The 10,073-nt window shown below is 58.3% G+C and overlaps 5 protein-coding genes across 5 annotated transcripts in view; 4 read left to right on the top strand and 1 right to left on the bottom strand.

Moving 5' to 3' along the window:
• SPRG_18930 (hypothetical protein) overlaps positions 1 to 412 on the top strand; it is a gene marked incomplete at both ends in the record, with an annotated part of 1,699 nt that extends 1,287 nt beyond the window's left edge. The window contains one exon of the mRNA XM_012339417.1: positions 47 to 412. Within this exon, the coding sequence (XP_012194807.1) occupies positions 47 to 412 (366 nt within the window). The remainder of the gene's footprint in view (positions 1 to 46) is intronic.
• Positions 413 to 911: 499 nt separating this feature from the next.
• SPRG_00702 (hypothetical protein) lies at positions 912 to 1,298 on the top strand (the record flags this gene model as incomplete). Its single annotated transcript, XM_012338925.1, has 1 exon — positions 912 to 1,298. One exon carries the CDS (start codon positions 912 to 914, stop codon positions 1,296 to 1,298), a length of 387 nt encoding a protein of 128 aa, XP_012194315.1.
• A 113-nt stretch (positions 1,299 to 1,411) lies between these two features.
• SPRG_00701 (hypothetical protein) lies at positions 1,412 to 1,954 on the bottom strand (the record flags this gene model as incomplete). The annotated part of the gene is made up of 1 exon (XM_012338924.1): positions 1,412 to 1,954. The coding sequence occupies one exon, from the start codon at positions 1,952 to 1,954 to the stop codon at positions 1,412 to 1,414; it is 543 nt and encodes a 180-aa protein (XP_012194314.1).
• Positions 1,955 to 3,412: 1,458 nt separating this feature from the next.
• Positions 3,413 to 7,007, top strand: SPRG_00700 (hypothetical protein; the record flags this gene model as incomplete). The annotated part of the gene is made up of 13 exons (XM_012338923.1): positions 3,413 to 4,204; positions 4,251 to 4,360; positions 4,447 to 4,963; positions 5,006 to 5,068; positions 5,114 to 5,308; positions 5,359 to 5,568; positions 5,613 to 5,732; positions 5,780 to 5,928; positions 5,978 to 6,040; positions 6,095 to 6,187; positions 6,235 to 6,424; positions 6,470 to 6,567; positions 6,618 to 7,007. 13 exons carry the CDS (start codon positions 3,413 to 3,415, stop codon positions 6,970 to 6,972), a joined length of 2,955 nt encoding a protein of 984 aa, XP_012194313.1. The 3' UTR covers positions 6,973 to 7,007.
• Positions 7,008 to 7,104: 97 nt separating this feature from the next.
• SPRG_00699 (hypothetical protein) lies at positions 7,105 to 10,054 on the top strand (the record flags this gene model as incomplete). The annotated part of the gene is made up of 10 exons (XM_012338922.1): positions 7,105 to 7,290; positions 7,337 to 8,323; positions 8,373 to 8,633; positions 8,687 to 8,878; positions 8,915 to 9,040; positions 9,083 to 9,206; positions 9,257 to 9,418; positions 9,471 to 9,819; positions 9,869 to 9,920; positions 9,968 to 10,054. 10 exons carry the CDS (start codon positions 7,105 to 7,107, stop codon positions 10,052 to 10,054), a joined length of 2,526 nt encoding a protein of 841 aa, XP_012194312.1.
• Between the last annotated feature and the right edge of the window lie 19 nt (positions 10,055 to 10,073).

The following is a 10,073-nucleotide window of genomic DNA, read 5'->3' as shown; positions in this document are numbered from 1 at the left end:
CTTGACACCGGGCCTTGTGGACTTTATTTTTATCAACTTTCCCGAGCCGCCGCAGCAAACCGGTGGCGACTCGTCGCAAGCCAAGCACCTCTTGACCCAAGGCTTCTTGACCGACTGCGCGCGCTTGCTCAAGCCCAACGGCCGGCTCACGATCGTGACCGACAACAAGTGGTATGCGCAGATGCTGCTCAAGATCGTCGCGCGCGTGCACGGCGTCAAGGGCGTCGTTCTCAAGAAGGCCACTGTCCTCGAGACGACAAGTGGGTCTTTTCACTTGTACATGGGCGACCCTCCGAAAGAGTGCGGCGTCGCCGACACGAAATCGTCGTCGTACTTTGACCGGCTCGCCAAACAGGATAGCCGCCGCGCCAGCCAAGGCACCCACTACATTTCCGTCTACAAGACGGCTTAAGGCCTTCACAACGACATTTGATGTGTAAACAACCCGTGCCGGCGCGGTACTTGGCAGCGTGGGCTTTGCTGTCCCGTGTTCACCCATTCCAGCATTCGGTACCGCACGGTTGCTTGCATGACCGTGGGCCATACGCATGCAGATCGCAACACATGTCGTACGAAAAGTGCTGCGTGTAGCAAGGCTCCGACCTCCTCGAGTAGCTGGGGTATCTCGATCATCGACTGAATGTTTGGCTTGGGACGTCCGTGGTTTTAGCACAATCGGTATCCTTGCCGCACAGAGCGGCTCTTACTTGCGAGAATCTCGTTGGGTGGGATGCAGTTTCGACTGGAAACAGTACTCCCATTTCGCACGGCAATTCGAACTCGTTCGATCGCAGCGAGCAACGGCGCTGAGATCGAACGACCACGTGGCCAGAAAGAAGAAATGGGTCGAGCCGTGCGGCGGCTCGTTGCTGCTAGTATATGCAGTGTGGTGTCATTTTTCAATTTCCAGTATGCAGCTTTTGACTCTCCTCGCCGCCGCACTCGCGACCGTCCAAGCGGCCGTTCCGATCCTTGTCAACTTGGCTGTCGAAAGCCACGTTGGCGTCGACTGCCCCGGCATCCGCGGGCGGTGGTCGGCCTCGACGCTCTTTTGCGGGTCACCCAAGCCGCCGGGGGCCAACGTCTACACACCGTCGTGCGATAAGTCGATGGCCGTGAGCTACCTCGGGAAGAAGGTAACCTGCGTCATTTCGTTCCAAGCGTCCGGTGTCGGGCTCACGAAAGGTGCGTACGTCGAGCTCGAGCCTAAGGCGTACAAGGTGCTGACGGGTACCACCAACGGCGGACAGCTCAAGGGTGCGACCTGCACCGGTGTCTGCAACGTCGCGCGCAACTAAGAACTCAATGTCCTCCACGTCGTGTGTTGTTTTATATTCCCAGTTTTTATCTTTCCGTGATGGACACCTCGTCCAATCATTTCATCATGGCGCAAGAATTTGATGGGATCTTGTTATTGAAGTCCGCTACACTCGTCAGTACAAAAAAAATCGCTGAGCGCGGTCTTTGTCGTGTCCTCGGCGGGATTATGCGCCGTTGGAGGGGCCATACCTCGTGCTAAGAGCAGATTCGTGAGCAAATCCAGCTGGGTCGTGAGCGCTTTTATATGGGTTTCAAGTGTCTCGACGCGCTGTTGGAGCTCGTGGACGTCGCTGATGGTAGCGTTGTTGCTTGCTTTCATGGCCGGGTTGGTGCTCCTTGTGATGCACACCATGAGCATCGGGTCGTCGCGCTGGAAGTGGGGGTGCATAAACTCCCACGCGGGCTCCATCTCGACGTGCTGGTGGCGCCGGCACTTGGTGAAACCATAAAAACGCAGTTGGCGCGCAAAGCTGCTAAAGTGGCCGTGGCGGAAAAAGCGCACGAGCATCGTCGACTCGAAGGTCTTGAGGTCGTAGACCGTGAACGCGCGGCCGTCCGGTGTCCACGCTGCCACCTCCGGGGGCGAGAGGTTGAGCATCTCAAACGTCTTTTGGAGAAAGAGCGCAGTCGCCATGGGTGTAGTTGTTGTACTGATGGACAAATCGCACACTGCTGCTGCGGAGCTGACCACGTCACCCACTTTACGCACAACATCTGGTGAAACCGTCGTCTGTTTCAAATAAATTGGCGGCTCGCAAGGCGTCGATTTTGGACTTCGGAGGAGGTGCGAACATTAGATGCATGTACTTTTTATCGTGTAGTACTGTACACCGAGGGCCCTCGGCTCGAAACGGCAACCGACCTCGGATCCTTCCACGTTTTCTGTCGCAAACGCTGTTGTCACCGTTCCACGGGTGTCGCATCTCGATGCGAATCGAGGCAGAAACTCCTGCGTCGAATGCGAGCCGCTGGCAAAGACTCGGCAGAAAGAGCTAATAACACTGTGCATGTAATACATATTTAGTGGCGGCCTGAAAAATGTAATCAGAAAATGTATATAGGGCGATGTCGTCGATCGCACGCACGACATGGCGCGTTGGACACAGCGAGGCTGGTGGTAAGGCTACATCGTGGCATCTTCACATCGTCATGGCGACCGGCTGCTGGAATCGGCTGTTACCGCCGTTCGTCGACACTGCCGAGCCAGCCAGCCCTTGCCGGGCCATTGTAAGAAACGAGCAAAGATTTTACAGCCCAACCCTAGAGGCATCGCGAACTTTCGAAATTGAGGACTTGTTTGTGGATAGAATACCACGTAACGCATTGAAAACTATTGGCCATGGGACATAGGACGTGGCATTGGACACTGCTGACTAGCTCTGCTGACGACAGTGCCATGCATACTATCTGCGAGCTCCGTACAATTGCACGTTTTGATGCCATTGCTTGTGTTGTAGTCAAAAGGCAACATGTCACGTTATGTAGCGCAGCGAGATTGACGAGGACACGTTTGGAGTCTCATTTTGATTCGGATTGTCACGATTCCAGAGTCAAACCGACGTTTAGGCGCTTTTGACTAGCAACCGTTCATAGTAACATCATGGACTAGCGGCTTGGTCGACTCGTGCAAGGAGGCGCATCAAGCTATGGTACGTTGCGAGCGCACGCGCTCATGCCAGGATTTAAGTTGAAGGTGAAAGCAGCTTTCATCTTTAGCAAAAATGCCATTGTCTGGCCACTGTATGCTTCGCCTCAGTCCATAGCGTCATAGTGCCCGACTGTCTGTCGTCAAGTTGTGGCCCGTTCTGGTGGTTAAAATCACGTTTCGGTAGAATAGTTTAGCAACAAATTCAGAACGAGAAAACCACAAAGCGCAGTGATATAGTATAGAGCACAAGCGCTGGGCAGAGAGAGAGGTAATAGGACCAGCGCTGGATCCGTGAAAGATCGACTCGCTTGCACAGGGTCGTCGCCAAGTGCAAACCGTACTTTACCGAGCTGTATACAAATACAGAGATGATTTCGATCAAGTGCGTATCGGGGTTGTGACTTTTTGAACGCAACACAATCGCTCGCAGGCAGGGACGGACGGATGCTGCTCCTGCGCCTTGCTCTGGTCGCGTGGACGGCGCTAGCCGCGCTCGCGGACGTCGGCAAGCTCAAGTTTCCGTCAGGCAGCCTCGTGCTCGTCGTCGGCGGCAACATCACGACGGGTATCTCCTGCGACCCGCCGCCTGCCTCCGACCTTCTGGTCAAGATGATCCTTACGAGCCGTGGAGGCGCCGGCGCCGGTAGCTTCCCCGTCATTACGCCCAACCCCGTGCGCATCGCTGCCGGTACCTTTCGTCCATCGATTCTATCGTCTAATACGGCGATACCAGGCGCGAATGCATCGGCCTTCAACATTGTGGGCCACGGCGAAGGTCGCTACTACATCCAGTACCATCTCGCGGAAGGCCCGAGCTACGAGACCAACCACGACGAGTCGGTGATCCTCGTGCTCAACGCCAACGACGGCTGGGAAGGCATCTGGTTCCAAGTGCAGCTCAACGTTGCCGTCTTCGGCGCGGGTTTTCTTCTCTTCCTCTTTCGCCGCGTCTGGCCGCATCTCGCAGTGCCCTTCTGGAACGCCCACCGCGAAGGCCTTTTTGAAAAGTTCAACTACGAAGGCTTGACGTCTATCAAGTTTCAGGACAAGTACGCGTCGATCTGTGCGCCGACGGTCTGCGAGCGCCTCCAGCGCTTCTTCTCGCTGCCCTGCGACAGCAAAGACGTCGTCGACATTGCTGGCGTCGACGCCGCGCTGAGCATGCATCTGCAAAAGGACATGGCCCATTTCTTCGCCATCATGAGCGTCCTCAGCATCGGCGTCCTCATGCCCATCGTACGACCCTCCCTTATATTCGCATCGTGGAACGCGTTGTGTGTAGCACTATGTCTCGGGCCGCGACAGCCGCGACGGCAGCATCGTCGCGTTTCAGCAGACGACGATCGGCAATGTGCCGCTTCAGAGTCCGTGGTACTGGGGCCACGTCGCCATGTGCTATGTCACCGCAGCGCTCATCATTTTCTTCTCAAGCGGTATTACAGGCTACTACAATTGGCTGCATGAATGTATCGCACTAGGCAAAATGCTGTTGGGCGCCGCTTGCACGTCGACGCCACGCGCATGCTCGGCGCACGCAGCATCCTCATCCACGCCGGCCTTCCGAAAGAGTGGAGCAGCTACCAGCTCAAGCGGCAGCTCGCAACCTTCTTTCCTGTGGACGATATCAAGACCGCGGTCGCCGTCCATGACCTCCAGGCACTCTACCGCATTTTGGACGAGCGTGTCGCGCTGCGTAGCGAGTACAACCGTCTCTTGCAAACGTATGCCAAGCAGCAATCCGGGACGCTCCCGAGCTTCATGCTCTGGTGCCCCGGGTCGTTTTGCTGCCCGTCGATCCCGAACGTCTTTCGCTCGTACACGCAGTGCCTTCCGTGCAAAGCGCTGTGCTGCGCGCGCTCGGGCGGGCGAAACGCCATCGAGTACTCGCCCAACCACAGTGGCGACCGGGACATTGGGCGCATTCTGGAGCTTGCCTTGCCGCGCGACCGCCAGCGCGCCGAAGCGATTCGAGACCGCCTCAACTCGTTCCCTAAGGTCCGCCCTTCGTTGTCGCCGTTGATTCAAGTGGCTTTTTAGCATGTCCTGGAGCTCTACGCCCAGCGGCGGGGCACGGGCGCAGCGTTCGTCGTCTTTCGCAGTGTACGTCTTCGGTCGGGCTCGTCAACTAGCGTGGTGTGTGTTTAGACCGAGGCCAAAGGTCGGTTCCTCGAGCTCGTGGCCAAGGCGAAGCGCTCCAAGAAGATGCTCCACTGGCCGCAAATCTCGCAGCGCGACTTGCTCGAGCTCGAAGAGAACGCCGAGCCGCAAGATTTGAGTGTCCTCAAGCCCCTCGTCGTGCAGAACGCGCCCGAGCCACAAGACGTCAACTGGACCAATCTGGTACCGTCGCATGGTGCTCGGATTCTTGGCGACATGGCGCATCGATGTAGACGTACCAGCCGCGGTCCATCAAGCGCTTTCTCAAGTTTATCTTTTACCAGTGCACGACGCTGTTCATCCTCGTGGTGTTTTCCACGCCGACCGCCGTCCTCATCTACGTCAACCTCGACAACGACAGCCCCGTGTACAAGCTCTTTACGCGCGAAGTCGACAACGTCGTGACCAAGTTTATTACCGCGTACTTGCCCTCGCTCATGCTCGTACGTCGTCTCCATCCTCGCTCTCCTTACCGACGATGAGGTAGATCATTGTCAACTGGTGCTTGCTCACGTGTCTCTTTTACACGTCCTTCTTTGAGCCATGGCTCTCCGAGTCGGAGCGCCAGCGCAGTTTTCTGCGCAAGGGCTTTGCCTACCTCCTCCTCGCACGTCCTGAGATGACAGATCTACAAATTGAACATATACGCCGTAGAGCTCGATCATCCTGCCGTCGATTGGCGTCACGGCGGTCTACTTGGCGAACGGCCAAGGGGGCTTTGACCGCGGGTCCGAAGTCGCGTACGTCGAGAAGTTTATGTTTCAACTGTGCCGCAACTTTTTCATCGCCTACGTCTGCCAGCGGTAGCGTTCTCGTCGTCGTCTCGTGTCGTCGTTCGACTACTTGATGTAGGGCCTTTCTCGGCTCGATCTTCCAACTGCTGCGCATTGGCGAGCGCCTCGTCTACCAGCCGTGGTACGCTGTCGCCTCGATCGTTGGTCGCTATTTGTGTCAACGACGATATCGTAGGCTCAAGGCCCGCGCGATCACGGCCGCCGAAATGAAGGCAGCCGATTTGCCGTGGCCTTTCTACTACGGCTACGACTACTCGATCGTGCTCAGGTACCAACTGTACAGCGGTCCAGTCGATTGACGCGCGTTCGACATAGCGTCTTTATGGTCGCCCTCCTCGGTATTGTGCTCTCGCCGCTCCTGACGCCGTTTGGCGCGCTCTACTTTTACATGAAGTTTTACACGATGAAGTACAACCTGATCTACGTGCACCCGCGGAGCTCGGGGCGCGGCGACGTCGCGCGCTCGGCTTACAACATTGTGTTTGTGTGCCTCCTCATCTTCGAGGTCGGTTTTTCTTGTGTGCTCTCGGCGCTCACCTTGCATGTGTAGGCGTGTGTTCTCTTTGTCATCCTCGAAGTCGGCCAGCGCGAGCAGTTTCTGGCCATGGCGCTCCTCATGGCGGCCACGATCGTCCTGTACTTTTCCTGGTACGATGATCAAGACCAAGAGTCGCACGTGGCTGAGCACGCACGTGTAGGTGGCAGGAGCTCAACCAGAGCTTCGTGCCGGTGACGCCTGCGATCGCCAAGTACCTCCAGAAGGACTACAAGCGCGAGACGGCGCACAAGTCGCTCGTCGTGACGACGATGCGGCAGGGAAAGCTGGCCGACATGAGTCCAGACGAACAGCTGCGGTATGCGTTTGGGCGGCTCATGGCCATGACCGCGGCGCTGCGCGAGAAGGACGAGAAGCGCGCGTACATCAACCCGTACGACGCCGGTCTCAAGGTGTTTTCGTGCCTCTACACGCAGCAGCAGCGCTGCGACGCGATGGAGGCCAAGCGCTACGCGTTCCAGCTCCTCAAGCGCAAGACGACGCTGCATACCAAGTAGACACCTCATACCTTTCACAACCGCATGCATTTTTTCATCCTTTTTTGTACCTTTGGGTTGTTGAACATGGGATTGCGGCGTGCGATTAGCCAGTATGTCAGGGACGGAATTGCATATTTTCGATCGGCGATCATGGAAACGGTGAAGACGCACAGCGGCGAGGACCTGCACCTCTCGCTCGACGCGCTTCTCGGGTCGCCGCATGATCGCATCCTGTACATGTACCTTTGCCAGCATGGGCTCGAGGCCGTCTACAACGTCATCGCCGACATCTACAAGTACAAGCGGCAGCCCGACGCGGCCAAGCGCCAAGAGCAGGTACCACCGTCCGATTCGAAGCATGGCCTCATGGGATCGCGGGCAGGCCGAGGCCATGGTGCGCAGCCACTTGATGCCACCGGATGCGCGCCTGGCCATCTGCCTCGACGGCGGTCTGCTCACGACGCTCCTCGACGCGGTCGACCAGCGGACGACGACGCTCGACATGTGGCACGAGCTCGACAAGCGCATCAAGGCGACGCTCGAGTGGTCAACCTTCTTTGGGAGCGACATGTTTGGCGACTTTTGCAATGCGATTCGCGAGCGCTACCCGCTATCCTTGCACGACGTACTCGGCGAGTGCAATCCCGTCAAGCTCCGGTTTCTCGAGCAGTGGCTTCTCGAGTTCAACCCAAGTGGCGTGACCAACCTCCTCTTCTATGTCGACGTGCAGACGACGTTCGCGCCGCTTGTGTCGCCATCCATGACGTTCTCGTTGAGCCTCTTTGAGGAGATTCAGGTGACCGTCCGCCGCCTCTTTAACGTCTACTTGGCCGAGAACAACGCGTCGATCGTCTCGGACGACACGAAGAAGGACGTGCTCTCGCGCATTCTCATGTACCAAGGCGAGCCGTTCTCACCGCAGCGCTACGTGACGCTCTTCAAAGGCGCGCAAGACCAAGTGCTCAAATGGCTCAGCGCCAAGATTTTTCCCAATTTCAAAAATTCGCTGCACTGCATCCAGCTCCTCGTCGAGCTCGCGTGGCTCGACGACGACGTCCTCTGCCGAAAAGCGTGTGCACCCAAGCGCGACGCTAAACACGTGCTGCTGCTGCCGCTCTCGCCGCCGTCCGTAGACGAGCCGTGTGCGTTGCCCAAGGGCTTTTGCATCGAGAGCACGCTCCATGCGACCGAGTACGCCGTCGTGTGCGCGACGGACGCGCTCCTCGACCTCCACGTGGTGGTCTTTGGCGTCGGCGTCGCGCCCGCCCAGACGACAAGCACGACGTTCTATGCCACGCTTGGCGAGACGGCGTTCCAGTACGAATACTATCTCTGCTGCGGCGCCGACGACGGCCACGACGACATCAAGGTACGCGACATCGTATCCACGAGGTCACTCACTAGTGATGGGATGGTAGCAATTCTGCCTCGTGCGCGACCGCCTTCCGGTCGTCTTGCGGCCGCGCCGAAGCGGTTCCGAAGCGCCCCGCGTGCACGCCTTTGCGGTCCCGACGCCGACGGGCACGCGGTACGGCCTCTGCTTTACGACGTGGACCGTCAACAAGACGATCGATCCGGACCAGCTCGTGTTCCTCCCGACGTTCACGTGTGTGCTCACGTCGACTTCGTTTTGGCACCTCGCGCCGTTTCTCCAAGCGTCGTTGCCGTCCATTCCGCACGTATGTTTGCTTTCTATCAGCGTATCAAGAGGAGATGATGATCGGGTGGATAGGACACGAACGATGCGTCCGTGTGGGTCAAAGCCGTCGAAGACGCCCATCGGCAGTACCACGAAGCGCAGCAACGCCAGCGCGAGATCGTACTCCAGCCTCCGTACCGCGCCTTTACGCTCCACATGCAGCTCGCCCCCGCCCAAGCGGCGGACGACGTCCCGAGCGCCCTCTTCCGCGACCTCAACGTCCAGGTACGTCGGTGCTACACGTTGATACTACTGACGCAGAACATTGTGCTGGCACTGACGGCGCTCCTCGTCGAGCACCGCGTCATCTTGATCGCGCGCCAACGCGACACGCTCTTTACCGGCGCCGAGTCGCTTCTCCGCCTCTTTGCTCCGTTCCGCTTCAAGGTCGGACGCCACGACCTCGTGTCTCACATGGATCCTCTGTAGCACACGTACTTGCCCTTCTGCCCGACCAACGTCGCCGCGCAGCTCAAGCACGAAGGTCCCCTCTTGATTGGTCTCGAAGCTGCGATCCATCTGCGCCGAGCCGAGAGCCACACGCACCGCATCCGTGCGCCGCCTCGCGCCGAAGACCGCCGCCTGACACAATGTGGCGAGTAGGTAGCAGCTTGAGCAACCTCCAGCGCGCCAACGTCGTGCTCAAGACGCCGGACGAGTCGTTCACGTACCCCAGCGAGCTCTACGCGACGCGCACGGTCCTTGTCGACCTCGACCACGACGAAGTGTACACGCCGTTCAAACAAGACTTGCCCGAGCTGCCTCGTACGCGCCATCCATGCGTGCACTTATGCCTCTATGGTGTCCCTGTTGCTAGTGGCCAAAGTTCGCCGTCTCGAGCTCGCCCTTCGCGCCGTGCAGCACCCGCAGCTCGCAAACGCCGACACGTACCTCTTTACGCCGCCACCAAGTGTCGGCGCGGCCGTCGCCGACGTGGTGTCGCCATCGTCGCTGCCGGACGTCAAGGCGTCGGACGCCCTCTGCGTCTGCTTTCTTGGATTTCTCACGAGTCTCTTTGGGTCGGTCACGCAGCACTTGGCGACGATCCCCAACACCATCGACCTCGGCAAGCACAAGCCCGCGCTGCAGCATGTGCGGCACAACCAGCCCGACGCGCCGTTCTATGACCAGTTTCTCGCCTTTGACGCCGAAGGCTTTCTGGACGCGTACAGTGCTCTCCATCCTTCCATCGAGTCACTGGATCCTTTGGCGTAGGCACATGGAAATGGGCTGCCGCGACTTCTTTCGCCAAGTGTTTGCGACCGAGGTGCGTGCCTGCACCTTCGAAATATGGGTGACGCGATCGGGACGTAGGCCTTCCACGAGTTCCTGCGTCGACAGCGCCAGCGCTTTGTTCCAAACCAGACGTCGCCGACCTCGAGCGACGACAAGGACGCCTAAGGCGTCTCTCTGTACAGCC

Source organism: Saprolegnia parasitica (assembly GCF_000151545.1).
Source record: "Saprolegnia parasitica CBS 223.65 unplaced genomic scaffold supercont2.2, whole genome shotgun sequence".
Taxonomy (NCBI): Eukaryota; Oomycota; class Saprolegniomycetes; order Saprolegniales; family Saprolegniaceae; genus Saprolegnia; species Saprolegnia parasitica.
The sequence above is the reverse complement of the archived record's forward strand: the minus strand, read 5'-3'. Positions and strand labels throughout refer to the sequence as shown.